The sequence below is a fragment of the Opisthocomus hoazin genome, chromosome 30, assembly GCF_030867145.1.
Source record: "Opisthocomus hoazin isolate bOpiHoa1 chromosome 30, bOpiHoa1.hap1, whole genome shotgun sequence".
In the NCBI taxonomy this organism is placed as follows: domain Eukaryota; kingdom Metazoa; phylum Chordata; class Aves; order Opisthocomiformes; family Opisthocomidae; genus Opisthocomus; species Opisthocomus hoazin.
The window spans coordinates 3092791-3118208 of NC_134443.1; the positions used below are offsets into that span (position 1 = coordinate 3092791).

At 50.4% G+C, this 25418-nt stretch overlaps 5 protein-coding genes and 2 pseudogenes across 8 annotated transcripts; all 7 read left to right on the forward strand.

Annotated features, from left to right (window-relative positions):
- The first annotated feature begins 3467 nt into the window (after positions 1-3467).
- On the forward strand, positions 3468-3764 carry LOC104327014 (feather beta keratin). The gene has a single exon (XM_009931864.2). The coding sequence runs from the start codon at positions 3468-3470 to the stop codon at positions 3762-3764; it is 297 nt and encodes a 98-aa protein (XP_009930166.1).
- A 2215-nt stretch (positions 3765-5979) lies between these two features.
- Positions 5980-6782, forward strand: LOC142364878 (feather beta keratin-like). Its single transcript, XM_075445026.1, has 2 exons — positions 5980-6153; positions 6465-6782. The coding sequence occupies exons 1-2, from the start codon at positions 5980-5982 to the stop codon at positions 6780-6782; spliced, it is 492 nt and encodes a 163-aa protein (XP_075301141.1).
- Positions 6783-9103: 2321 nt separating this feature from the next.
- LOC142364981 (feather beta keratin-like) lies at positions 9104-9907 on the forward strand. Of its 2 annotated transcripts, XM_075445297.1 has the most exons (3): positions 9104-9110; positions 9210-9249; positions 9586-9907. In XM_075445297.1, the coding sequence occupies exons 1-3, from the start codon at positions 9104-9106 to the stop codon at positions 9905-9907; spliced, it is 369 nt and encodes a 122-aa protein (XP_075301412.1). The 2 variants fall into 2 exon arrangements, with proteins under 2 accessions (XP_075301412.1, XP_075301411.1); XM_075445296.1 differs by having other exon boundaries at positions 9104-9277; positions 9590-9907.
- A 3498-nt stretch (positions 9908-13405) lies between these two features.
- On the forward strand, positions 13406-14147 carry LOC142364879 (feather beta keratin-like; annotated as a pseudogene).
- A 2321-nt stretch (positions 14148-16468) lies between these two features.
- LOC142364982 (feather beta keratin-like) lies at positions 16469-17272 on the forward strand. 2 transcript variants are annotated; one of them, XM_075445299.1, is made up of 3 exons: positions 16469-16475; positions 16575-16614; positions 16951-17272. In XM_075445299.1, exons 1-3 carry the CDS (start codon positions 16469-16471, stop codon positions 17270-17272), a joined length of 369 nt encoding a protein of 122 aa, XP_075301414.1. The 2 variants fall into 2 exon arrangements, with proteins under 2 accessions (XP_075301414.1, XP_075301413.1); XM_075445298.1 differs by having other exon boundaries at positions 16469-16642; positions 16955-17272.
- A 2321-nt stretch (positions 17273-19593) lies between these two features.
- Positions 19594-20397, forward strand: LOC142364992 (feather beta keratin-like). Of its 2 annotated transcripts, XM_075445326.1 has the most exons (3): positions 19594-19600; positions 19700-19739; positions 20076-20397. In XM_075445326.1, the coding sequence occupies exons 1-3, from the start codon at positions 19594-19596 to the stop codon at positions 20395-20397; spliced, it is 369 nt and encodes a 122-aa protein (XP_075301441.1). The 2 variants fall into 2 exon arrangements, with proteins under 2 accessions (XP_075301441.1, XP_075301440.1); XM_075445325.1 differs by having other exon boundaries at positions 19594-19767; positions 20080-20397.
- Positions 20398-23895: 3498 nt separating this feature from the next.
- LOC142364996 (feather beta keratin-like) lies at positions 23896-24637 on the forward strand (annotated as a pseudogene).
- Positions 24638-25418: the final 781 nt, after the last annotated feature.

A 25418-nucleotide genomic window follows, 5' to 3' on the forward strand; every position in this document is an offset into this window, starting at 1 on the left:
TGACTAGCTCGTCCTGTGGGCTGACTGCTACGGTTTTTGACACAACAACCCAAAGACAAGTTAAGTGGGGATTAAAAAAGTCTTTGTCATCCTTCATGGGTGCAGCTTTTCACCCTGTTTCCTATTGGCAGACCATTTAATCAGCATTGATGCCCAAATAAGTGTTCCACGCACCCATCAAAGCTTAAGTGCAGAATGACACTTTATCTATCAGCAAGGGTTGGCATGCCCAGAAATGTCCTTTTCTAAAGACTAAGAAGCCATATCTCGATTTCTGCCTGGACAGCACATTGAAATCGAAGTAATAACACTCTACCAGGCTTTTCAGTGCAATAAAGCGTCGTGGCAAGTCTCAGACCCTTCTGGCCTAGCTTGCAGGGGCCCTCTTACAGTGAGGTCCCTGGATGTGGTTTTTGCTGTGAATCTGGAGCAGAGGTACAGCTCTAGCTCTGCAGGTAGGCAACTTAGTCTGCTCCTAGTAAAGCTGAGGAAATGATTTTTTACTGAGAAGGACATGCTGTGAGAGACAAAAGGAGAGAAGCAAGAACTTCAGATTTGTATAAAACACATTTGTGTGGTAACAGCACAGAGCTCGTGGCAGCAGGCGGATGCTTGAGAAAGTAGGTGGTTTGTGCTGGTGATTTCCAAAAAACCCATGCTCTAACCTTCTTTTGCTGCCCAGTGCAGCTGCGTTTTATGGTCATAAGGATTTAGAGTAGCTGCAGATCTGCTCCAGATGTTTTAGAAAAGGTTATTACAACATACACAAACCTACCTTTTAATGAAAAAATTAATAACCGTGGTTTCTGAAGCTATTAAATATTGCCTGCTTAGGGAGTAATCGTGACTCTCAAATTTAAAGTGACGTTATTATTGAAGTGACAAAACTATTTAGATTTTGTCATATACTTGCAATATTTACATGGCATGTACACTCCTTATGTCTCAACCATTAATGAATATTTGGGGCTAACTTTGAAGTTCTTTTCTTTAAAGAAGCCAAAGGAGCAGCCTCAATATTGTTATGCAGCCCTAGGGATCTGCAGACAGACACACCTTAGTGGCTTCCAAATGTGTAATGGAGGTAAAGTCTGATATTGATAGGTAGAAAACTCTAAGTGAAATACACTTTTTTGAATAAAAGAATATTTTATAAAAACTTTTGCGTTAATCCTGGAATTGATCACTTGTTCCACCTCAATGATTACTACAGGATGCATTCCCAATGAATTTGGTTCTTCTCTGTATTCTATTCTTAAAATAATAAAAAGAAAATCACAGATCTGGGTGTGATGTTTGTAGGAACTCTGCTGGGTGGGTAATTTTATCCCTTCACAGTCAGTTTAATTCTTGTTTTGCTGTAGTGTTGATGTATTAGGCTCTGATTTAATGAATGAAATTAAAGATTTGTCTCTTCAGAAATATTTCATGCAATGGTGTAAAAATTTAAGCTTCAGTCTTTCCTTGTTTTTCTTCATCTGGTTAGCCAAAACTACCAACTCAAATGATTTGAATGTAATACAAATGATTATTTCCTACATGACCTGAATGAAGCATTTGGTTTTCTGTCTTTGGGTATGGTAATAAATCAACTGAAAGTATGTGTCCAAGCAATTGCATGGATGCCATCTTCTCATGTATTCTCAATTGCTTTAATTTCTTTCCTACAAGAGAGTTGTCTGAATACCGTAAGTGGATGTTCCGGATACCAATTTGTTATGTCAACACACAAAACCTTAGCATATTACACCCCTAATTAGACCAGGGAAACAACTTGTCCAGTAGCCCATATCCACCACAGGATTCTGAACAGTATGTTTCCACTGAGAAATGCTTTGTAAACCAGTTCTGGTTTGCTTTAAAAACCCTGCTGATTTGCCGTGCTAAATTCCTAAGTCAGCATCTCTCAACACCTGCAGCACTGTTTCCGTTGTGTTTCATTTCAAACATTTAACGGGATGTTGTTGTCTCTTGTACTATCACAGTCTGCACTGCTGTCAGTAGGCAGGGGATTCTGAGTCCTGTGGTGAGAAGTTTTTGCTGTGTGCTTCCTAGGTGCCTGGACTGTCCAATGTTGCACAATGGATTTTAATTGATATCTTGAATGTGCAATTCAGCATCTGGCCGGGTGGAGACAGTCGACCTGTCTAATTCATTGTCCTTGGACAGTTTGAACCCGAGTCCGTAAAGTCTGAAGATTTTCAGTCTCAGCTTGGTGAAATAATTCTCAGTCTGACTGATGTCAGGAAAGGGTTGTCCTGACAAGCAGTTACTCAATTTTCTGACTCAATGTAAAAACATAAGATAGCCTCCAAACAGACCTCAGATTACTATTGGAAGAAGGGAAGTAAAAAACACTCTTTGAGGCTTTACAGAAATTGTTCTGAGGGTCAAGTAGCAAATTAATTCTAAAAATGACTTGAAGTCTTAAGTTGGCTTGGAAGAACAGACTCTTTTAAACATTCTGATGGTACCATGCTGTGTGTTGGGAATTAAAAGCAGTGAGAGATTCTACTAAATTAGAAGATAGCAACACCATAAGCTAGAAAACATGATGTAGTTTCTGAAATAAAAAGGGTAATGTTGACTGACAAACTGAAAATTTGCTACCATGTAAGGTATGTAACCTAATTAGGCTTTTACCTAAAAAAAAATTGCACTCTCAATGCATGATTCACACTAGATATGTGGAGCAATCTTAAGAAACAGAGAAAAATGCCTGGATATATATTTGCGCAAAACATGCAAATATTCCAATTATGTAACTATTTGAGTCTCGCAGATTCTAATTTGTAAATGGCCCTGTGAAAGACAAGCCAGTGATTAAAATGACAGAGGGGGAAAAATGCATTGCTTTCCAAACAGTTCACCATATATGTCAAAATTGCATGACTCAACAGTGCTGGGCATGAAATTCATTTCATCTCTAATTATGTCACATAAAACCAGACTCTGTGGTGGAATGGGCATGCCATTAGCAAGGATGTTGGAAGGTAGCATTGCAAGTACCAAATCAAAGTAGTAGGGAGTGCTTTTCATGCAAGATTAGCTTGTTGGTAAACACATTCTGTGTGCAAAGGTTCTCCCTGGGCCTGGGGCTGTCTAGACCAGTATAAAAGCCGGATGAACTGCAGGCTCCCGCATCAGCTTCTCTTGCCTTCTCCTCCTTGGTCTACAAGGTGAGTGGCAAGTGCCATCATCTGTCTCTCTTTTTTGTTCTTCTTCTCTTTCTCTTCTGCCCTCAGTGTAGCTTCTGTTCCTTGCCACCACGGTGGGAGGTGGGAGAAGATCTTGGTCTTTCTTTGCAGGGCAAACCTGGGAAACAGGGCTCTATAATCTCCCTTCCTCCCTCTGCCGCCTATCCCTGCTCCCTAGCCTGTGCCTTTTCTCTTGCCGAGCAGGCGGTGAGGCTGCTCCTCACATGCTTTCTGTGCCCTCTCTCCCAGGTACACCTCCATCCCACAGCCATGTCCTGCTACGATCTGTGCCGTCCCTGTGGCCCAACCCCGCTTGCCAACAGCTGCAACGAGCCCTGCTTCAGGCAGTGCCAGGACTCCCGTGTGATTATTGAACCATCTCCCGTGGTGGTGACCCTGCCCGGACCCATCCTCAGCTCCTTCCCTCAGAACACCGCTGTGGGATCCACCACCTCCGCTGCTGTTGGCAGCATCCTGAGTGCTGAGGGAGTGCCCATCAACTCCGGGGGCTTTAACCTCTCTGGCCTTGGTGGCCGCTACTATGGCAGAAGGTGCCTGCCCTGCTAAAGCCTGTCTGGACATCGAGTGAGTGCATCGACCAGGAAGCCCCAAGCCATGTGCCAGACTGAAGACGGAGCTACTGGCCAGGGTTTCCTGAGGGGCTGAGCACCCTTGTGCCCTCCTGCAAAGGAGGGAGGCAAGCAAGGTGCCAGCCTGTGCTGTCTGGAAACACGGCCAGCTGATGTCATCTTCTTCTCCTGCTTTCTTCTCTGCACCATGAGTGCCTGTTGTCTCCTGCTGTCCTGTGTATTGGGTTGATCCTGAAGCCAGCTGAGAGGTGCCCTGCTCATCAGTCTCTGCCCATGTGTGTCGGAGGAAGACGCGTGTCCCATTGCTGTGAAGGGGTGCCTGACTGTCAGCTGCCCCTGTAGCAGCCTGGGCTGGGTCCCTTCCACCATGCACTGCTTTGTTTCACTCTTCAGACTCATTAAAGTTTGTGCTGCATTGTATCTTGATGTCTCCTTGTGTTGCTTCCCTCCTGGGATGCCCAGCCAAGCTGCTGGAGGGGGAAAGGAGATGATGTGGAGTGGAAAAAGCTGGGTGGGTAAGGGCCAGTGGTGGACCTGCCTGATGGCTGGAGGATCCGAGTACTCTCAAGGGCCACGGTCATGGGAAGACATACTTTCTTGGTGGTACTGTGTGTGGTGTTGTGTAATTACGGAAATGTTTACCAGGAGCTCCCCTAAGGGCCATGTTAGTAACAAGTGAAGTTGGTTCCTGACTTCCAGCTGATGAGGCAAGCCATTGGCCTGCTGGAAGACATTTCTGTACAGGCTAACAACCACCTGGCCAAGGTTCTGATGACATGTCACAACTCGCAATGTCTCCTTGCCTTTCTCCAAGCCCTTCTTGCAAACTTTGGAACTGGACGGCGTTGCCAAGGAATTGAAGAGTCAGGTGATAGCCAGGGCAACTGTGTAAAGGGAGACGTGCACCCCGCTGTTCTAGATTTTGTCACAATAGGGCCTGGGTTGAACATGGGTGTGTAAAATGAGGAGGGGAGGGTGATGGACACAAAGGGCTCATCCTCCCTCATCTGCAAGTGGTGGGTACTATTGGTGATGCATCCTGGAATCTCTATAGAGGCCTAGAAGGGAGCAAAAGTAAGGCATCTTATCCCCCAGCGGAGTAGCCTTGTGGTCAGAAGCATCAAGTGTTGCGAAGTCCTTCCGTGTGTGTCACTGTGCCCTGGAGGGAAGTGTCTCTGGAGCTGATGTGCAGCAAATTGTCCAGAAGTCCCACTGAGCTGCTATGTTGGCTGTTCCTGGAGAGGTCCCAAGCAGTGATGCATTTGTCCATCCAACCAGGCCCCAAGCTGGGGAGACCAAGGGAGTGGTAGCATGCCAGCTCTGTTCTCAGTCCCTCCTTCGCATGCCCTTGTCCTCCAGATGCAATGCTTTGTTCCTGCTGCTCTGGTCGTGCTTCAGGTAGAGTAGGAGACACCTCTTGTGCTGTGGTCCTCCGACTGTCCTTGCAAAGGCTGGAGGACTGTGCTTGCTGCTGAGCAGGGCTGGTTGTCCTGTGGGAATCCTGCCAAGTATTTGGTCATGCCTGGTGTGCCAGGAGTCTGGATGGCCAAAGCAGAAGTTGTGGCAAAGACACGGGCAGGAAGCAGGAACGTGTATTGCTTGGCCTGCACATGCCTTGGTCACTGGAGTGCCTCAAACTTTGGCAGAGGTGTCCAGGCAGGAGTGTTGGGTGGGGAATAGGCTTCATTCTTAACGTCTGGTAGTCTGCTGCTTAAGGCAGGGAGGGATGAAGGAGAGAAGGAAGATGGCAAAAGAGCCAGGCAACCTTGTGCTGAGAGCAAAGCTCCATTTCCAAGAGAGCATCTAAAAGCCAAGAGTAGATGTGTCCTGTCTCAAAAGGCAATGCCTAACACTGTGTGAGTGAGCACAGCATGGGAGAGGGCGACTGATGATGTGCATGTGGATCTCTAGGCAGAAGCCTGAGGCTTGTGAGGAGACCTGTTTCATTCATCAAGAAATACATTAAAGTGAGGCGCTGGAGGGCAAGAGGCTGGCATCACTTGGTGAGGCAGAACAGTCCTCATCACTGGCTGCATCATCTGGATACGCTGACGTGTCATTTCCCCTGGATATACGTTAGCCTCTAATCCTGTCACTTGAAAGGAGCCTGTGTGGCTGAATGGGCATGTCATGAACAGGGAAATGCAAAGGCAGAGTTGAAGGGCACAAATAAATACATCAATTGCTTTGTCATGCTTTGCATGCAAAATGAGCTTGTTGGTCAACACATTACATGCACAAAGGATGCCTCTGGACCTGGAGCGGTGTGGACCAGTATAAAAGCCAGTCCAACTGAAGGCTCCCTCATTCACTTCTCCTGCATTCTCCTCCTTGGTCAACAAGGTGAGCTGCAACTACCATTGCATGTTTCTTGTCTTTTTCCTTTTTCTCTTTGTCTTTCATCCTGAACTGAGACTGTATCTACCTTAGCTTTTGCTGAGAGTTTTGCTCCTTGATACTTCTCCCAGCATCTTTGCTGTCCTTGTCATGCTGGGGAGATGGTGCGAGAAGGTCTTGGGATTACTTAGCAGGGAAACTATGCGGCTGGGGCTTCTAATTCTCTCTTCTTCCCAGTGAAGGCTGACCCTGCTCCCTAGCCTGTGCCAATTCGCTTGCTGAGCAGGCAGTGAGGCTGCACCTCACATGCTGCTTGTGCTTTCTGTGCCCTCTCTCCCAGGTACACCTCCATCCCACAGCCATGTCCTGCTACGATCTGTGCCGTCCCTGTGGCCCAACCCCGCTTGCCAACAGCTGCAACGAGCCCTGCTTCAGGCAGTGCCAGGACTCCCGTGTGATTATTGAACCATCTCCCGTGGTGGTGACCCTGCCCGGACCCATCCTCAGCTCCTTCCCTCAGAACACCGCTGTGGGATCCACCACCTCCGCTGCTGTTGGCAGCATCCTGAGTGCTGAGGGAGTGCCCATCAACTCCGGGGGCTTTAACCTCTCTGGCCTTGGTGGCCGCTACTACGGCAGAAAGTGCCTGCCCTGCTAAAGCCTGTCTGGACATCGAGTGAGTGCATCGACCAGGAAGCCCCAAGCCATGTGCCAGACTGAAGACGGAGCTGCTGGCCAGAGTTTCCAGAGGGGTTGAGCACCCTTGTGCCCTCCTGCAAAGGAGGGAGGCAAGCAAGGTGCCAGCCTGTGCTGTCTGGAAACACGGCCAGCTGATGTCATCTTCTTCTCCTGCTTTCTTCTCTGCACCATGAGTGCCTGATGTCTCCTGCTGTCCTGTGTATTGGGTTGATCCTGAATCCAGCTGAGAGGGGCCCTGCTCATCACCCTCTGCCCATGTGTGTGGGAGGAAGACACGTGTCCCATTGCTGTGAAGGGGTGCCTGTGTGTCAGCTGCCCCTGTAGCAGCCTGGGCTGGGTCCCTTCCACCATGCACTGCTTTGTTTCACTCTTCAGACTCATTAAAGTTTGTGCTGCATTGTATCTTGATGTCTCCTTGTGTTGCTCCTCGCCTGGGATGCCCAGCCAAGCTGCTCGAGGGGAAAAGGTGATGAGAAACCTGGTAATAACATGGCTGAGGGCATGTTGTGGACTCCTATGTTTATGGGGTGATTCAGAGGAGAGGAGTGCCACTGAAATGGTCACCTGGAGGGGACTGTCCTTTATATGTGATATAGCCTTCCCAAAGTCACATATATCCCTGCGTCCTAAACAGCAGACTAGTTTGTGTCTCTCAGTAAACACCTGCAATGGCTTCCATGGCTCCAAGATGTGTGTGGTGTGAGACAGATGTCCAAGGAGTTGCAACTCTTCACCTTGGCGTGCAGACCATCTCTTTCTGCCCCCCAGGCCCCTTTCTGAACTACTCTGCTATGTTGGCAGAGCTGCACAGCCACTGCTTGGCAGTTTGCATGACCTGTTGCCGGTGACACCGAAGTGAGGGCTTTAAGCAAGTCCCTCTGTGTCCTTTGCGTACCAGAGGAAGTGAAGTTAGAAACCCTCCAGGATGCAGCCATTGTGTCTTCCTGCCTTTGTGCCCTGAACCGCAAGACCACCGACATCAGGGAGCAAAGCTACCTTGCCTGTGCATGGAGTTATCATGTAGCTGGTATGTAGGAGAGAACAAGCTGCCTGCCCCTGATTCCCACATGCTGAAGGTCTCCTTGGGTGATTTTCTACCCTGTACCCCCCCAAACCTGCTTCAGATGGAGTGAGAGGCGGATCCTGTGCTGCCCCATATAAAATCAGAACCCCTATGTTGCCTTTCCCCATAGCTAAAGACCTGTCTCCTCTTGAAGACAGCTGCTGTCAGCAACCTCCCTGTGTGCTGCTATGCAGAAAGGCTCTCAGGAAATGCACGCTCCATCAACAGTCATCAGCTTTGCTCAGCTGACAGCAGAAGTAAGGCTTGGTGAAAAGATCGTACCAGGGACAGAAGGCAACATCTATGGCATGTGATCAGAGGGAGCAGGACATAGCAGGGCATTGGAGCCTTTGGGCAGACCTTCGCAACGGGTGCTACACATGGGACTAGCACGGGCCAGTGGGAAACTGCATGTCTTAGTGTGGTGAGATGCTTGGGAAAAGGATACAGGGATCCTCCTGTCTATTTGCCTCCAGCGAGTTGTTGGCAACTTTCTCAGATCGTGTATATTTGTGAGGAGTTTTGATGTCTCATGGAAAGCTTTCCAAGCTTTATGCGGTGCCTGTTATAGAGTTAGTGTGTACGATCAAAGAAGAAGTATTTGGTAGCCTAGGGGATGAAGAAGGAACAGTCGAGCAGTCCCAACACTGACCTTTGGAGCTGGAGGGGTGGGGAGAAGAATTGGTATGTGTTGGAGACGAGTGTCTCTGCTTCTCAGACATCCTTCTTCTGTTGATTGGAGGCTGCTGAAGGCTCTCCAGTAAAGGTAAGGAGAGGCAAACAGCATATGGATTTCTCTTGTTGTTAAATTGCTGAGCCTAAAATCTTACAAGGTATCCAAGGTGACTGGGAAGCTTACAGCTGACTTAGATGGAGTTAGGTTATGCAATCGGTATTGTGACTCTTGTCAGAGAAAATGGTTTTCAAGTCTGGCTTTGTATTTTAGGGTTCAGGAAAACATTCCTTATTCATTATGAGAGTCCTTATAGTGAGGCCCTGGAGGGCAAGGGGATGGCATCACCTGGAGAGGTGGGACACTCCTCGTCACTGGATGAACCATTTGCCTATGCTGACGTGTCATTTCTCCTGGAAAAATTATGGCATCTAATCCTGTCACTTGAAAGGAGCCTGTGTGGCTGAATGGGCATGTCATGAACACGGAAATAAAAAGGCAGCGTTGCAGGGAACATAAGCAATGTCCCTATTCTTTACTTGTGATGCTTTGCATGCAAGATGAGCTTGTTGGTCAACACATTACATGCACAAAGGGTGCCTCTGCGCCTGGGGCGGTGTGGACCAGTATAAAAGCCAGTCCAACTGAAGGCTCCCTCATTCACTTCTCTTGCCTTCTCCTCCTTGGTCAACAAGGTGAGCTACAACTACCATTGCATGTTTCTTGTCTTTTTCCTTTTTCTCCTTGTCTTTCATCCTGAACTGAGACTGTGTCACACCTTAGTTTTTGCTGAGAGTCTTGCTCCTTGATACTGCTCCCAGCATCTCTGCTGTCCTTGCCATGCTGGGGAGGAGGTGGGAGAAGGTCTTGGGATTTCGTTGCAGGGAAACCATGTGGATTGAGCTTCTAAACCTCTCTTCTTCCCAGTGAAGGCTGACCCTACTCCCTAGCCTGTGTCTCTTCACTTGCCGAGCAGGCGGTGAGGCTGCTTCTCACGTGCTGCTTGTGCTTTCTGTGCCCTCTCTCCCAGGTACACCTCCGTCCCACAGCCATGTCCTGCTACGATCTGTGCCGTCCCTGTGGCCCTACTCCGCTTGCCAACAGCTGCAACGAGCCCTGCTTCAGGCAGTGCCAGGACTCCCGTGTGATTATTGAACCATCTCCCGTGGTGGTGACCCTGCCCGGACCCATCCTCAGCTCCTTCCCTCAGAACACCGCTGTGGGATCCACCACCTCCGCTGCTGTTGGCAGCATCCTGAGTGCTGAGGGAGTGCCCATCAACTCCGGGGGCTTTAACCTCTCTGGCCTTGGTGGCCGCTACTACGGCAGAAGGTGCCTGCCCTGCTAAAGCCTGTCTGGACATCGAGTGAGTGCATCGACCAGGAAGCCCCAAGCCATGTGCCAGACTGAAGACGGAGCTACTGGCCAGGGTTTCCAGAGGGGTTGAGCACCCTTGTGCCCTCCTGCAAAGGAGGGAGGCAAGCAAGGTGCCAGCCTGTGCTGTCTGGAAACACGGCCAGCTGATGTTATCTTCTTCTCCTGCTTTCTTCTCTGCACCATGAGTGCCTGTTGTCTCCTGCTGTCCTGTGTATTGGGTTGATCCTGAATCCAGCTGAGAGGGGCCCTGCTCATCAGCCTCTGCCCATGTGTGTGGGAGGAAGACATGTGTCCCATTGCTGTGAAGGGGTGCCTGTGTGTCAGCTGCCCCTGTAGCAGCCTGGGCTGGGTCCCTTCCACCATGCACTGCTTTGTTTCACTCTTCAGACTCATTAAAGTTTGTGCTGCATTGTATCTTGATGTCTCCTTGTGTTGCTTCTCTCCCGGGATGCCCAGCCAAGCTGCTGGAGGGGGAAAGGGGATGATGTGAAGTGGAAAAAGCTGGGTGGGTAAGGGCCAGTGATGGACCTGCCTGATGGCTGGAGGATCTGAGTACTCTCAAGGGCCATGGTCATGGGAAGACATACATTGTTGGTGGTTTTGTGTGTGTTGTTGTGTGATTATGGAAATGTTTGCCAGAAGCTCCGGTAAGGGCCATGTCAGTGACAAGTGAGGTTGGATCCTGACTTCCGGCTGATGAGGCAAGCCATTGGCCTGCTGGAAGACATTTCTGTACAGGCTGACAACCACCTGGCCAAGGTTCTGATGGCATGTCACCACTCACAAAGTGTCCTTGCCCTTCTCTTCCCCAAGCACTGCTTGCAAACTTTGGAACTGGAGGGAGTCGCAAAGGAGTTGAAGGGATATGCCACAGCCAGGGCAGCTGTTTATGAGTAAATACGAGTTCTATTTTTTTGATATTGTGCTCTTTCCATCACTTATGTTGTCTGTTTCTCCATGGGGAATTCTTTGTACCTGATCCTGCAGTCCTCCTTCTGACAGAGTGAAAGACTACTTGTGCACTATCCGGAGGTTAAAAGTATGTGCTTGCACCAGATGATTACCTTCTAGTCCTTTCTGAAAGAATGCCATCCTTGAAAATAATCCTGCACTTTAATGTGCTGGGGGACCCTGTGGAACACACACCCATTCATGATGGTAAGCCCTGTTGAGCCATTAGCAGCAGCAAGGTCATGATTGAAACACGGAAGAAAGGCAACATATTCAGTACGTGCTCTGAGGAAGCAGGTTGCTTGAGCCTTTACATAGACCCTCAATATGGGGGGCTGAGTCACGGAGGATGGCAAGATAGTAGGAAATGGCTTCTTTGCCATGGACAGAAAACTAGGGTGCAGCATGGTTTGAGGGTGATGAAAACTCTTTCATGTTTGGTAGAAACCCTTCCACTATCTGCAGGACTACTGTGTTGCAGACAACAAGGGGATTTCTTCTGCATGCATATTTGCTTAGATAAATGCCTCCTGTGAATCTAAGTGCTCCTTTCTTCCTCCCAAAGGAGGAATTTGCTTGAGGGTTTGCGAGGGCACAGTGGAGCATTTGGGCAGACCATTGCCATAGGTGCTGACTGTAGGAGTACCAGGGCCCGGTAGGAGACTCTGCCTTTGGAGTTTCTGGAGCAGGGATGTGACTGAAAGGACTCTTACAACAAAAGATAGATTTTTACACACATAAAGTGAAATTAAGCTCCTCTGCATGATGGAACAGTTTCTTCCTCCTCTGTGTTGTTCTAGATGGAGGTGGTGTCCTCTGTGCCAGGTGCACAGGAGATTTCCTCTGCTTGCATGGCAGAGATATGTAACAACAGACCCAATGGCCCTGAGCAGCCTCACCTGGGGTCTCTCACTCTTCCCTCTTCCCTTTGACCCAGGGCTCTATTTAAGCTCTTTCCTGAGCCCTCATCCCAGGTTTCAGTCCTGTGGCAGGAGTGTAAGCTTCCTGTTCTTTTGCAGGTTTGCTCCTGACTGGTGATGGGGCCCCTTGGTCTGTGGCCTTAATTTGTGTGCTGAATTCCCAGGCTCTGCTTGGGTCTGTCTGGTCCTTCTGGCTCTGGTCAGGAATCAGTGAGCTCTGTTGTCCCAGGGCACCACCATGGGATCTGTTCCTGCCTTGTGGACTGACTGCCCTGCTTGATGTCCGTCCTGCTTCATCCCCATGAGCGTAATGACTGAGCTGCACTCTGGGCTGCAGCATTTGCTGTCTCGGCATTTTCCTTGCTCAGGTACCATGCAATGGGGTCACTGCTGGTGAGTCTGCTGCCCTCCTGGCCTTGTAATCATGCTCATGTGCTGGGTGGCAGCCTGTGGGGTGCAGGTGGCTCTTGGTGATCCCAGAGAAGGTTTCTGTTTGGATGGACCTTTGATGTCCTCATGAGGTTAACAGAGTGCGTCTTCTAAGCTCTCTTCAACATCTTACATGAGGAATTTGGCCTGGGCCTCTGTGATTAGAGAGTTGCTTGTCCCTGGTGGAGTAACAGCCTAACTCGGGAAGATGTTATGTCCACCCTTTGCAATGAGGGCCCAGCTGGAGTAGCTGGGAGTACAGGTGGTTCCCCAAGCAGGGCTGTCATTCCTCCTGGGGACATTCAGCTCCTCTCCTGCCCCAGGAAATGCAGTGCAGAGCATGGAGTCCTTGCCTTGGCATGCATCTCTGGGGAGATCCTGACACCTGCTGCTCCCCAGGCTGTGCTTGCTGGCACTGCCAGCCCTGCCTTGCTGCTGGGGAGAGTTGTGTGTTGCATGGAAATCTTGTTGAGCCGCGACTTGTGCTGTCCTGTCAGTATGTAGGTCCAAAGCAGAAGCTGAGGCACAGACCAATGGGGAATGGAAGAAAGTAGACTTTAGAAGCCCGAAGAAGTTCTTGTTAGGGAGTGGTTTCTGCAAGAGAACAGCAGCAGCTGTTTACTGTTTACTTGTGAGAAGGCAATGTCATTCTTTCTGCAACATTCTTATTCTGGTTGTTGGGATGCTCGAGGCAATGGTGAAAGAGGTGAGAAGGCAAAACAAACAGGTTAGTTGGTTTGAAGGGCAATGCAAGATACCAAAACAGTTTGAAAAATTCAACAGCATAGCCTCCCTGATGAAAAAACGGTGCCTAAGAATGCTTAAATGGCCTTGGAGGCACAGAGAGCAATGGAATTGGCCAACCCGCAGGTAAAGAGTGTCTGCTCTGTATTCCTAGGTTTGTAATGAAAAAAGCTGCATTTGCTACAACTGGGCTAAAAGCATGCCTCAGGAACTGAAGATGCTGACATCACCTGAAAATGACACCACTCCACCCAGTCAGCTGAAATATCTGCCTGATTTTTGTTCTAAATTCTCCTGGAAATATTATTGCTTCTAATCCTGTCACTAGAAAGGAGCTTGTGTGGCTGAATGATCATGTCATAAACAGGGAAATGCAAAGGTAGCATTGCAGGAGCATAAGCAATGCCCTGATTTCTTTAATTGTGATGCTTTGCATGCAGGATGAGCTTGTTGGTAAACACATTCTGTGTGCAAAGGTTCTCCCTGGGCCTGGGGCTGTCTAGACCAGTATAAAAGCCAGATGAACTGCAGGCTCCCGCATCAGCTTCTCTTGCCTTCTCCTCCTTGGTCTACAAGGTGAGTGGCAAATGCCATCATCTGTTTCTCTTTTCTGTTCTTCTCTTTCTCTTCTGCCCTCAGTGTAGCTTCTGTTCCTTGCCACCACGGTGGGAGGTGGGAGAAGATCTTGGTCTTTCTGTGCAGGGAAAACCTGGGGATCAGGGCTCTATAATCTCCCTTCCTCCCTCTGCCGTCTATCCCTGCTCCCTAGTCTGTGCCTTTTCTCTTGCCGAGCAGGCGGTGAGGCTGCTCCTCACATGCTGCCTGTGCTTTCTGTGCCCTCTCTCCCAGGTACACCTCCTTCCCACAGCCATGTCCTGCTACGATCTGTGCCGTCCCTGTGGCCCAACCCCGCTTGCCAACAGCTGCAACGAGCCCTGCTTCAGGCAGTGCCAGGACTCCCGTGTGATTATTGAACCATCTCCCGTGGTGGTGACCCTGCCCGGACCCATCCTCAGCTCCTTCCCTCAGAACACCGCTGTGGGATCCACCACCTCCGCTGCTGTTGGCAGCATCCTGAGTGCTGAGGGAGTGCCCATCAACTCCGGGGGCTTTAACCTCTCTGGCCTTGGTGGCCGCTACTACGGCAGAAAGTGCCTGCCCTGCTAAAGCCTGTCTGGACATCGAGTGAGTGCATCGACCAGGAAGCCCCAAGCCATGTGCCAGACTGAAGACGGAGCTGCTGGCCAGAGTTTCCAGAGGGGTTGAGCACCCTTGTGCCCTCCTGCAAAGGAGGGAGGCAAGCAAGGTGCCAGCCTGTGCTGTCTGGAAACACGGCCAGCTGATGTCATCTTCTTCTCCTGCTTTCTTCTCTGCACCATGAGTGCCTGTTGTCTCCTGCTGTCCTGTGTATTGGGTTGATCCTGAATCCAGCTGAGAGGGGCCCTGCTCATCAGCCTCTGCCCATGTGTGTGGGAGGAAGACATGTGTCCCATTGCTGTGAAGGGGTGCCTGACTGTCAGCTGCCCCTGTAGCAGCCTGGGCTGGGTCCCTTCCACCATGCACTGCTTTGTTTCACTCTTCAGACTCATTAAAGTTTGTGCTGCATTGTATCTTGATGTCTCCTTGTGTTGCTTCTCTCCTGAGATGCCCAGCCAAGCTGCTCGAAGGGAAAAGGTGATGAGAAACCTGGTAATAACATGGCTGAGGGCATGTTGTGGACTCCTATGTTTATGGGGTGATTCAGAGGAGAGGAGTGCCACTGAAATGGTCACCTGGAGGGGACTGTCCTTTGTATGTGATATAGCCTTCCCAAAGTCACATACATCCCTGCGTCCTAAACAGCAGAGTAGTTTGTGTCTCTCAGTAAACACCTGCAATGGCTTCCATGGCTCCAAGATGTGTGTGGTGTGAGACAGATGTCCAAGGAGCTGCAACTCTTCACCTTGGCGCGCAGACCATCTCTTTCTGCCCCCCAGGCCCCTTTCTGAACTACTCAGCTATGTTGGCAGAGCTGCACAGCCACTGCTTGGCAGTTTGCATGACCTGTTGCCGGTGACACCGAAGTGAGGGCTTTAAGCAAGTCCCTCTTTGTCCTTTGCGTACCAGAGGAAGTGAAGTTAGAAACCCTCCAGGATGCAGCCATTGTGTCTTCCTGCCTTTGTGCCCTGAACCGCAAGACCACCGACATCAGAGAGCAAAGCTACCTTGCCTGTGCATGGAGTTATCATGTAGCTGGTATGTAGGAGAGAACAAGTTGCCTACCCCTGATTCCCACATGCTGAAGGTCTCCTTGGGTGATCTTCTACCCTGTACCCCCCCAAACCTGCTTCAGATGGAGTGAGAGGCGGATCCTGTGCTGCCCCATATAAAATCAGAACCCCTATGTTGCCTTTCCCCATAGCTAAAGACCTGTCTCCTCTTGAAGACAGCTGCTGTCAGCAACCTCCCTGTGTGCTGCTATGCAGAAAGGCTCTCAGGAAATGCACGCTCCATCAACAGTCATCAGCTTTGCTCAGCTGACAGCAGAAGTAAGGCTTGGTGAAAAGATCGTACCAGGGACAGAAGGCAACATCTATGGCATGTGATCAGAGGGAGCAGGACATAGCAGGGCATTGGAGCCTTTGGGCAGACCTTCGCAACGGGTGCTACACATGGGACTAGCACGGGCCAGTGGGAAACTGCATGTCTTAGTGTGGTGAGATGCTTGGGAAAAGGATACAGGGATCCTCCTGTCTATTTGCCTCCAGCGAGTTGTTGGCAACTTTCTCAGATCGTGTATATTTGTGAGGAGTTTTGATGTCTCATGGAAAGCTTTCCAAGCTTTATGCGGTGCCTGTTATAGAGTTAGTGTGCACGATCAAAGAAGAAGTATTTGGTAGCCTAGGGGATGAAGAAGGAACAGTCGAGCAGTCCCAACACTGACCTTTGGAGCTGGAGGGGTGGGGAGAAGAATTGGTATGTGTTGGAGACGAGTGTCTCTGCTTCTCAGACATCCTTCTTCTGTTGATTGGAGGCTGCTGAAGGCTCTCCAGTAAAGGTAAGGAGAGGCAAACAGCATATGGATTTCTCTTGTTGTTAAATTGCTGAGCCTAAAATCTTACAAGGTATCCAAGGTGACTGGGAAGCTTACAGCTGACTTAGATGGAGTTAGGTTATGCAATCGGTATTGTGACTCTTGTCAGGGAAAATGGTTTTCAAGTCTGGCTTTGTATTTTAGGGTTCAGGAAAACATTCCTTATTCATTATGAGAGTCCTTATAGTGAGGCCCTGGAGGGCAAGGGGATGGCATCACCTGGAGAGGTGGGACACTCCTCGTCACTGGATGAACCATTTGCCTATGCTGACGTGTCATTTCTCCTGGAAAAATTATGGCATCTAATCCTGTCACTTGAAAGGAGCCTGTGTGGCTGAATGGGCATGTCATGAACACGGAAATAAAAAGGCAGCGTTGCAGGGAACATAAGCAATGTCCCTATTCTTTACTTGTGATGCTTTGCATGCAAGATGAGCTTGTTGGTCAACACATTACATGCACAAAGGGTGCCTCTGCGCCTGGGGCGGTGTGGACCAGTATAAAAGCCAGTCCAACTGAAGGCTCCCTCATTCACTTCTCTTGCCTTCTCCTCCTTGGTCAACAAGGTGAGCTGCAACTACCATTGCATGTTTCTTGTCTTTTTCCTTTTTCTCTTTGTCTTTCATCCTGAACTGAGACTGTGTCACACCTTAGTTTTTGCTGAGAGTCTTGCTCCTTGATACTGCTCCCAGCATCTCTGCTGTCCTTGCCATGCTGGGGAGGAGGTGGGAGAAGGTCTTGGGATTTCGTTGCAGGGAAACCATGTGGATTGAGCTTCTAAACCTCTCTTCTTCCCAGTGAAGGCTGACCCTACTCCCTAGCCTGTGTCTCTTCACTTGCCGAGCAGGCGGTGAGGCTGCTTCTCACATGCTGCCTGTGCTTTCTGTGCCCTCTCTCCCAGGTACACCTCCGTCCCACAGCCATGTCCTGCTACGATCTGTGCCGTCCCTGTGGCCCTACTCCGCTTGCCAACAGCTGCAACGAGCCCTGCTTCAGGCAGTGCCAGGACTCCCGTGTGATTATTGAACCATCTCCCGTGGTGGTGACCCTGCCCGGACCCATCCTCAGCTCCTTCCCTCAGAACACCGCTGTGGGATCCACCACCTCCGCTGCTGTTGGCAGCATCCTGAGTGCTGAGGGAGTGCCCATCAACTCCGGGGGCTTTAACCTCTCTGGCCTTGGTGGCCGCTACTACGGCAGAAGGTGCCTGCCCTGCTAAAGCCTGTCTGGACATCGAGTGAGTGCATCGACCAGGAAGCCCCAAGCCATGTGCCAGACTGTAGACGGAGCTGCTGGCCAAGGTTTCCTGAGGGGCTGAGCACCCTTGTGCCCTCCTGCAAAGGAGGGAGGCAAGCAAGGTGCCAGCCTGTGCTGTCTGGAAACACAGCCAGCTGATGTCATCTTCTTCTCCTGCTTTCTTCTCTGCACCATGAGTGCCTGATGTCTCCTGCTGTCCTGTGTATTGGGTTGATCCTGAATCCAGCTGAGAGGGGCCCTGCTCATCAGCCTCTGCCCATGTGTGTGGGAGGAAGACATGTGTCCCATTGCTGTGAAGGGGTGCCTGACTGTCAGCTGCCCCTGTAGCAGCCTGGGCTGGGTCCCTTCCACCATGCACTGCTTTGTTTCACTCTTCAGACTCATTAAAGTTTGTGCTGCATTGTATCTTGATGTCTCCTTGTGTTGCTTCTCTCCTGAGATGCCCAGCCAAGCTGCTCGAAGGGAAAAGGTGATGAGAAACCTGGTAATAACATGGCTGAGGGCATGTTGTGGACTCCTATGTTTATGGGGTGATTCAGAGGAGAGGAGTGCCACTGAAATGGTCACCTGGAGGGGACTGTCCTTTGTATGTGATATAGCCTTCCCAAAGTCACATACATCCCTGCGTCCTAAACAGCAGAGTAGTTTGTGTCTCTCAGTAAACACCTGCAATGGCTTCCATGGCTCCAAGATGTGTGTGGTGTGAGACAGATGTCCAAGGAGCTGCAACTCTTCACCTTGGCGCGCAGACCATCTCTTTCTGCCCCCCAGGCCCCTTTCTGAACTACTCAGCTATGTTGGCAGAGCTGCACAGCCACTGCTTGGCAGTTTGCATGACCTGTTGCCGGTGACACCGAAGTGAGGGCTTTAAGCAAGTCCCTCTGTGTCCTTTGCGTACCAGAGGAAGTGAAGTTAGAAACCCTCCAGGATGCAGCCATTGTGTCTTCCTGCCTTTGTGCCCTGAACCGCAAGACCACCGACATCAGAGAGCAAAGCTACCTTGCCTGTGCATGGAGTTATCATGTAGCTGGTATGTAGGAGAGAACAAGTTGCCTACCCCTGATTCCCACATGCTGAAGGTCTCCTTGGGTGATCTTCTACCCTGTACCCCCCCAAACCTGCTTCAGATGGAGTGAGAGGCGGATCCTGTGCTGCCCCATATAAAATCAGAACCCCTATGTTGCCTTTCCCCATAGCTAAAGACCTGTCTCCTCTTGAAGACAGCTGCTGTCAGCAACCTCCCTGTGTGCTGCTATGCAGAAAGGCTCTCAGGAAATGCACGCTCCATCAACAGTCATCAGCTTTGCTCAGCTGACAGCAGAAGTAAGGCTTGGTGAAAAGATCGTACCAGGGACAGAAGGCAACATCTATGGCATGTGATCAGAGGGAGCAGGACATAGCAGGGCATTGGAGCCTTTGGGCAGACCTTCGCAATGGGTGCTACACATGGGACTAGCACGGGCCAGTGGGAAACTGCATGTCTTAGTGTGGTGAGATGCTTGGGAAAAGGATACAGGGATCCTCCTGTCTATTTGCCTCCAGCGAGTTGTTGGCAACTTTCTCAGATCGTGTATATTTGTGAGGAGTTTTGATGTCTCATGGAAAGCTTTCCAAGCTTTATGCGGTGCCTGTTATAGAGTTAGTGTGCACGATCAAAGAAGAAGTATTTGGTAGCCTAGGGGATGAAGAAGGAACAGTCGAGCAGTCCCAACACTGACCTTTGGAGCTGGAGGGGTGGGGAGAAGAATTGGTATGTGTTGGAGACGAGTGTCTCTGCTTCTCAGACATCCTTCTTCTGTTGATTGGAGGCTGCTGAAGGCTCTCCAGTAAAGGTAAGGAGAGGCAAACAGCATATGGATTTCTCTTGTTGTTAAATTGCTGAGCCTAAAATCTTACAAGGTATCCAAGGTGACTGGGAAGCTTACAGCTGACTTAGATGGAGTTAGGTTATGCAATCGGTATTGTGACTCTTGTCAGAGAAAATGGTTTTCAAGTCTGGCTTTGTATTTTAGGGTTCAGGAAAACATTCCTTATTCATTATGAGAGTCCTTATAGTGAGGCCCTGGAGGGCAAGGGGATGGCATCACCTGGAGAGGTGGGACACTCCTCGTCACTGGATGAACCATTTGCCTATGCTGACGTGTCATTTCTCCTGGAAAAATTATGGCATCTAATCCTGTCACTTGAAAGGAGCCTGTGTGGCTGAATGGGCATGTCATGAACACGGAAATAAAAAGGCAGCGTTGCAGGGAACATAAGCAATGTCCCTATTCTTTACTTGTGATGCTTTGCATGCAAGATGAGCTTGTTGGTCAACACATTACATGCACAAAGGGTGCCTCTGCGCCTGGGGCGGTGTGGACCAGTATAAAAGCCAGTCCAACTGAAGGCTCCCTCATTCACTTCTCTTGCCTTCTCCTCCTTGGTCAACAAGGTGAGCTGCAACTACCATTGCATGTTTCTTGTCTTTTTCCTTTTTCTCTTTGTCTTTCATCCTGAACTGAGACTGTGTCACACCTTAGTTTTTGCTGAGAGTCTTGCTCCTTGATACTGCTCCCAGCATCTCTGCTGTCCTTGCCATGCTGGGGAGGAGGTGGGAGAAGGTCTTGGGATTTCGTTGCAGGGAAACCATGTGGATTGAGCTTCTAAACCTCTCTTCTTCCCAGTGAAGGCTGACCCTACTCCCTAGCCTGTGTCTCTTCACTTGCCGAGCAGGCGGTGAGGCTGCTTCTCACATGCTGCCTGTGCTTTCTGTGCCCTCTCTCCCAGGTACACCTCCGTCCCACAGCCATGTCCTGCTACGATCTGTGCCGTCCCTGTGGCCCTACTCCGCTTGCCAACAGCTGCAACGAGCCCTGCTTCAGGCAGTGCCAGGACTCCCGTGTGATTATTGAACCATCTCCCGTGGTGGTGACCCTGCCCGGACCCATCCTCAGCTCCTTCCCTCAGAACACCGCTGTGGGATCCACCACCTCCGCTGCTGTTGGCAGCATCCTGAGTGCTGAGGGAGTGCCCATCAACTCCGGGGGCTTTAACCTCTCTGGCCTTGGTGGCCGCTACTATGGCAGAAGGTGCCTGCCCTGCTAAAGCCTGTCTGGACATCGAGTGAGTGCATCGACCAGGAAGCCCCCAGCCATGTGCCAGACTGTAGACGGAGCTGCTGGCCAAGGTTTCCTGAGGGGCTGAGCACCCTTGTGCCCTCCTGCAAAGGAGGGAGGCAAGCAAGGTGCCAGCCTGTGCTGTCTGGAAACACAGCCAGCTGATGTCATCTTCTTCTCCTGCTTTCTTCTCTGCACCATGAGTGCCTGATGTCTCCTGCTGTCCTGTGTATTGGGTTGATCCTGAATCCAGCTGAGAGGTGCCCTGCTCATCAGCCTCTGCCCATGTGTGTGGGAGGAAGACATGTGTCCCATTGCTGTGAAGGGGTGCCTGACTGTCAGCTGCCCCTGTAGCAGCCTGGGCTGGGTCCCTTCCACCATGCACTGCTTTGTTTCACTCTTCAGACTCATTAAAGTTTGTGCTGCATTGTATCTTGATGTCTCCTTGTGTTGCTTCTCTCCCGGGATGCCCAGCCAAGCTGCTGGAGGGGGAAAGGAGATGATGTGAAGTGGAAAAAGCTGGGTGGGTAAGGGCCAGTGATGGACCTGCCTGATGGCTGGAGGATCTGAGTACTCTCAAGGGCCATGGTCATGGGAAGACATACATTGTTGGTGGTGTTGTGTGTGTTGTTGTGTGATTATGGAAATGTTTGCCAGAAGCTCTCGTAAGGGCCATGTCAGTGACAAGTGAGGTTGGATCCTGACTTCCGGCTGATGAGGCAAGCCATTGGCCTGCTGGAAGACATTTCTGTACAGGCTGACATCCACCTGGCCAAGGTTCTGATGGCATGTCACCACTCCCAAAGTGTCCTTGCCCTTCTCTTCCCCAAGCACTGCTTGCAAACTTTGGAACTGGAGGGAGTCGCAAAGGAGTTGAAGGGATATGCCACAGCCAGGGCAGCTGTTTATGAGTAAATACGAGTTCTATTTTTTTGATATTGTGCTCTTTCCATCACTTATGTTGTCTGTTTCTCCATGGGGAATTCTTTGTACCTGATCCTGCAGTCCTCCTTCTGACAGAGTGAAAGACTACTTGTGCACTATCCGGAGGTTAAAAGTATGTGCTTGCACCAGATGATTGCCTTCTAGTCCTTTCTGAAAGAATGCCATCCTTGAAAATAATCCTGCACTTTAATGTGCTGGGGGACTCTGTGGAATGCACACCCATTCATGATGGTAAGCCCTGTTGAGCCATTAGCAGCAGCAAGGTCATGATTGAAACACGGAAGAAAGGCAACATATTCAGTACGTGCTCTGAGGAAGCAAGTTGCTTGAGCCTTTACATAGACCCTCAGTATGGGGGGCTGAGTCACGGAGGATGGCAAGATAGTAGGAAATGGCTTCTTTGCCATGGACAGAAAACTAGGGTGCAGCATGGTTTGAGGGTGATGAAAACTCTTTCATGTTTGGTAGAAACCCTTCCACTATCTGCAGGACTACTGTGTTGCAGACAACAAGGGGATTTCTTCTGCATGCATATTTGCTTAGATAAATGCCTCCTGTGAATCTAAGTGCTCCTTTCTTCCTCCCAAAGGAGGAATTTGCTTGAGGGTTTGCGGGGGCACAGTGGAGCATTTGGGCAGACCATTGCCATAGGTGCTGACTGTAGGAGTACCAGGGCCCGGTAGGAGACTCTGCCTTTGGAGTTTCTGGAGCAGGGATGTGACTGAAAGGACTCTTACAACAAAAGATAGATTTTTACACACATAAAGTGAAATTAAGCTCCTCTGCATGATGGAACAGTTTCTTCCTCCTCTGTGTTGTTCTAGATGGAGGTGGTGTCCTCTGTGCCAGGTGCACAGGAGATTTCCTCTGCTTGCATGGCAGAGATATGTAACAACAGACCCAATGGCCCTGAGCAGCCTCACCTGGGGTCTCTCACTCTTCCCTCTTCCCTTTGACCCAGGGCTCTATTTAAGCTCTTTCCTGAGCCCTCAGCCCATGTTTTAGTCCTGTGGCAGGAGTGTAAGCTTCCTGTTCTTTTGCAGGTTTGCTCCTGACTGGTGATGGGGCCCCTTGGTCTGTGGCCTTAATTTGTGTGCTGAATTCCCAGGCTCTGCTTGGGTCTGTCTGGTCTTTCTGGCTCTGGTCAGGAATCAGTGAGCTCTGTTGCCTCAGGGCACCACCATGGGATCTGTTCCTGCCTTGTGGACTGACTGCCCTGCTTGATGTCCGTCCTGCTTCATCCCCATGAGCGTAATGACTGAGCTGCACTCTGGGCTGCAGCATTTGCTGTCTCGGCATTTTCCTTGCTCAGGTACCATGCAATGGGGTCACTGCTGGTGAGTCTGCTGCCCTCCTGGCCTTGTAATCATGCTCATGTGCTGGGTGGCAGCCTGTGGGGTGCAGGTGGCTCTTGGTGATCCCAGAGAAGGTTTCTGTTTGGATGGACCTTTGCTGTCCTCATGAGGTTAACAGAGTGCGTCTTCTAAGCTCTCTTCATCATCTTACATGAGGAATTTGGCCTGGGCCTCTGTGATTAGAGAGTTGCTTGTCCCTGGTGGAGTAGCAGCCTAACTGGGGAAGGTGTTATGTCCACCCTTTGCAATGAGGGCCCAGCTGGGGTGGCCGGGAATGCAGGTTGTGCCTCAAGCAGGGCTGTCATTCCTCCTGGGGACATTCAGCTCCTCTCCTGCCCCAGGAAATACAGTGCAGAGCATGGAGTCCTTGCCTTGGCATGCATCTCTGGGGAGATCCTGACACCTGCTGCTCCCCAGGCTGTGCTTGCTGGCACTGCCAGCCCTGCCTTGCTGCTGGGGAGAGTTGTGTGTTGCATGGAAATCTTGTTGAGCCGCGACTTGTGCTGTCCTGTCAGTATGTAGGTCCAAAGCAGAAGCTGAGGCACAGACCAATGGGGAATGGAAGAAAGTAGACTTTAGAAGCCCGAAGAAGTTCTTGTTAGGGAGTGGTTTCTGCAAGAGAACAGCAGCAGCTGTTTACTGTTTACTTGTGAGAAGGCAATGTCATTCTTTCTGCAACATTCTTATTCTGGTTGTTGGGATGCTCGAGGCAATGGTGAAAGAGGTGAGAAGGCAAAACAAACAGGTTAGTTGGTTTGAAGGGCAATGCAAGATACCAAAACAGTTTGAAAAATTCAACAGCATAGCCTCCCTGATGAAAAAATGGTGCCTAAGAATGCTTAAATGGCCTTGGAGGCACAGAGAGCAATGGAATTGGCCAACCCGCAGGTAAAGAGTGTCTGCCCTGTATTCCTAGGTTTGTAATGAAAAAAGCTGCATTTGCTACAACTGGGCTAAAAGCATGCCTCAGGAACTGAAGATGCTGACATCACCTGAAAATGACACCACTCCACCCAGTCAGCTGAAATATCTGCCTGATTTTTGTTCTAAATTCTCCTGGAAATATTATTGCTTCTAATCCTGTCACTAGAAAGGAGCTTGTGTGGCTGAATGGGCATGTCATAAACAGGGAAATGCAAAGGTAGCATTGCAGGAGCATAAGCAATGCCCTGATTTCTTTAATTGTGATGCTTTGCATGCAGGATGAGCTTGTTGGTAAACAAATTCTGTGTGCAAAGGTTCTCCCTGGGCCTGGGGCTGTCTAGACCAGTATAAAAGCCATATGAACTGCAGGCTCCTGCATCAGCTTCTCTTGCCTTCTCCTCCTTGGTCTACAAGGTGAGTGGCAAATGCCATCATCTGTTTCTCTTTTCTGTTCTTCTCTTTCTCTTCTACCCTCAGTGTAGCTTCTGTTCCTTGCCACCACGGTGGGAGGTGGGAGAAGATCTTGGTCTTTCTGTGCAGGGAAAACCTGGGGATCAGGGCTCTATAATCTCCCTTCCTCCCTCTGCCGCCTATCCCTGCTCCCTAGCCTGTGCCTTTTCTCTTGCCGAGCAGGCGGTGAGGCTGCTCCTCACATACTGCCTGTGCTTTCTGTGCCCTCTCTCCCAGGTACACCTCCATCCCACAGCCATGTCCTGCTACGATCTGTGCCGTCCCTGTGGCCCAACCCCGCTTGCCAACAGCTGCAACGAGCCCTGCTTCAGGCAGTGCCAGGACTCCCGTGTGATTATTGAACCATCTCCCGTGGTGGTGACCCTGCCCGGACCCATCCTCAGCTCCTTCCCTCAGAACACCGCTGTGGGATCCACCACCTCCGCTGCTGTTGGCAGCATCCTGAGTGCTGAGGGAGTGCCCATCAACTCCGGGGGCTTTAACCTCTCTGGCCTTGGTGGCCGCTACTATGGCAGAAGGTGCCTGCCCTGCTAAAGCCTGTCTGGACATCGAGTGAGTGCATTGACCAGGAAGCCCCCAGCCATGTGCCAGACTGAGGATGGAGCTGCTGGCCAGGGTTTCCAGAGGGGCTGAGCACCCTTGTGCCCTCCTGCAAAGGAGGGAGGCAAGCAAGGTGCCAGCCTGTGCTGTCTGGAAACACGGCCAGCTGATGTCATCTTCTTCTCCTGCTTTCTTCTCTGCACCATGAGTGCCTGTTGTCTCCTTCTGTCCTGTGTATTGGGTTGATCCTGAATCCAGCTGAGAGGGGCCCTGCTCATCATCCTCTGCCCATGTGTGTGGGAGGAAGACATGTGTCCCATTGCTGGAAAGGGGTGCCTGACTGTCAGCTGCCCCTGTAGCAGCCTGGGCTGGGTCCCTTCCACCATGCACTGCTTTGTTTCACTCTTCAGACTCATTAAAGTTTGTGCTGCATTGTATCTTGATGTCTCCTTGTGTTGCTTCTCTCCTGAGATGCCCAGCCAAGCTGCTCGAAGGGAAAAGGTGATGAGAAACCTGGTAATAACATGGCTGAGGGCATGTTGTGGACTCCTATGTTTATGGGGTGATTCAGAGGAGAGGAGTGCCACTGAAATGGTCACCTGGAGGGGACTGTCCTTTGTATGTGATATAGCCTTCCCAAAGTCACATACATCCCTGCGTCCTAAACAGCAGAGTAGTTTGTGTCTCTCAGTAAACACCTGCAATGGCTTCCATGGCTCCAAGATGTGTGTGGTGTGAGACAGATGTCCAAGGAGCTGCAACTCTTCACCTTGGC

What these genes read in the sequence shown, in the direction of transcription:
- LOC142364981 (XM_075445296.1), top strand. Translation starts at nt 9,104, where the DNA reads ATGCTTTGCATGCAAGATGAGCTTGTTGGTCAACACATTACATGCACA. An exon ending in AGCTACAACTACCATTGCAT is followed by an intron (nt 9,278 to 9,589) that starts GTTTCTTGTCTT and finishes CCTCTCTCCCAG; the next exon opens with GTACACCTCCGTCCCACAGC.
- LOC142364878 (XM_075445026.1), top strand. Translation starts at nt 5,980, where the DNA reads ATGCTTTGCATGCAAAATGAGCTTGTTGGTCAACACATTACATGCACA. An exon ending in AGCTGCAACTACCATTGCAT is followed by an intron (nt 6,154 to 6,464) that starts GTTTCTTGTCTT and finishes CCTCTCTCCCAG; the next exon opens with GTACACCTCCATCCCACAGC.
- LOC104327014 (XM_009931864.2), top strand. Translation starts at nt 3,468, where the DNA reads ATGTCCTGCTACGATCTGTGCCGTCCCTGTGGCCCAACCCCGCTTGCC.
- LOC142364982 (XM_075445298.1), top strand. Translation starts at nt 16,469, where the DNA reads ATGCTTTGCATGCAAGATGAGCTTGTTGGTCAACACATTACATGCACA. An exon ending in AGCTGCAACTACCATTGCAT is followed by an intron (nt 16,643 to 16,954) that starts GTTTCTTGTCTT and finishes CCTCTCTCCCAG; the next exon opens with GTACACCTCCGTCCCACAGC.
- LOC142364992 (XM_075445325.1), top strand. Translation starts at nt 19,594, where the DNA reads ATGCTTTGCATGCAAGATGAGCTTGTTGGTCAACACATTACATGCACA. An exon ending in AGCTGCAACTACCATTGCAT is followed by an intron (nt 19,768 to 20,079) that starts GTTTCTTGTCTT and finishes CCTCTCTCCCAG; the next exon opens with GTACACCTCCGTCCCACAGC.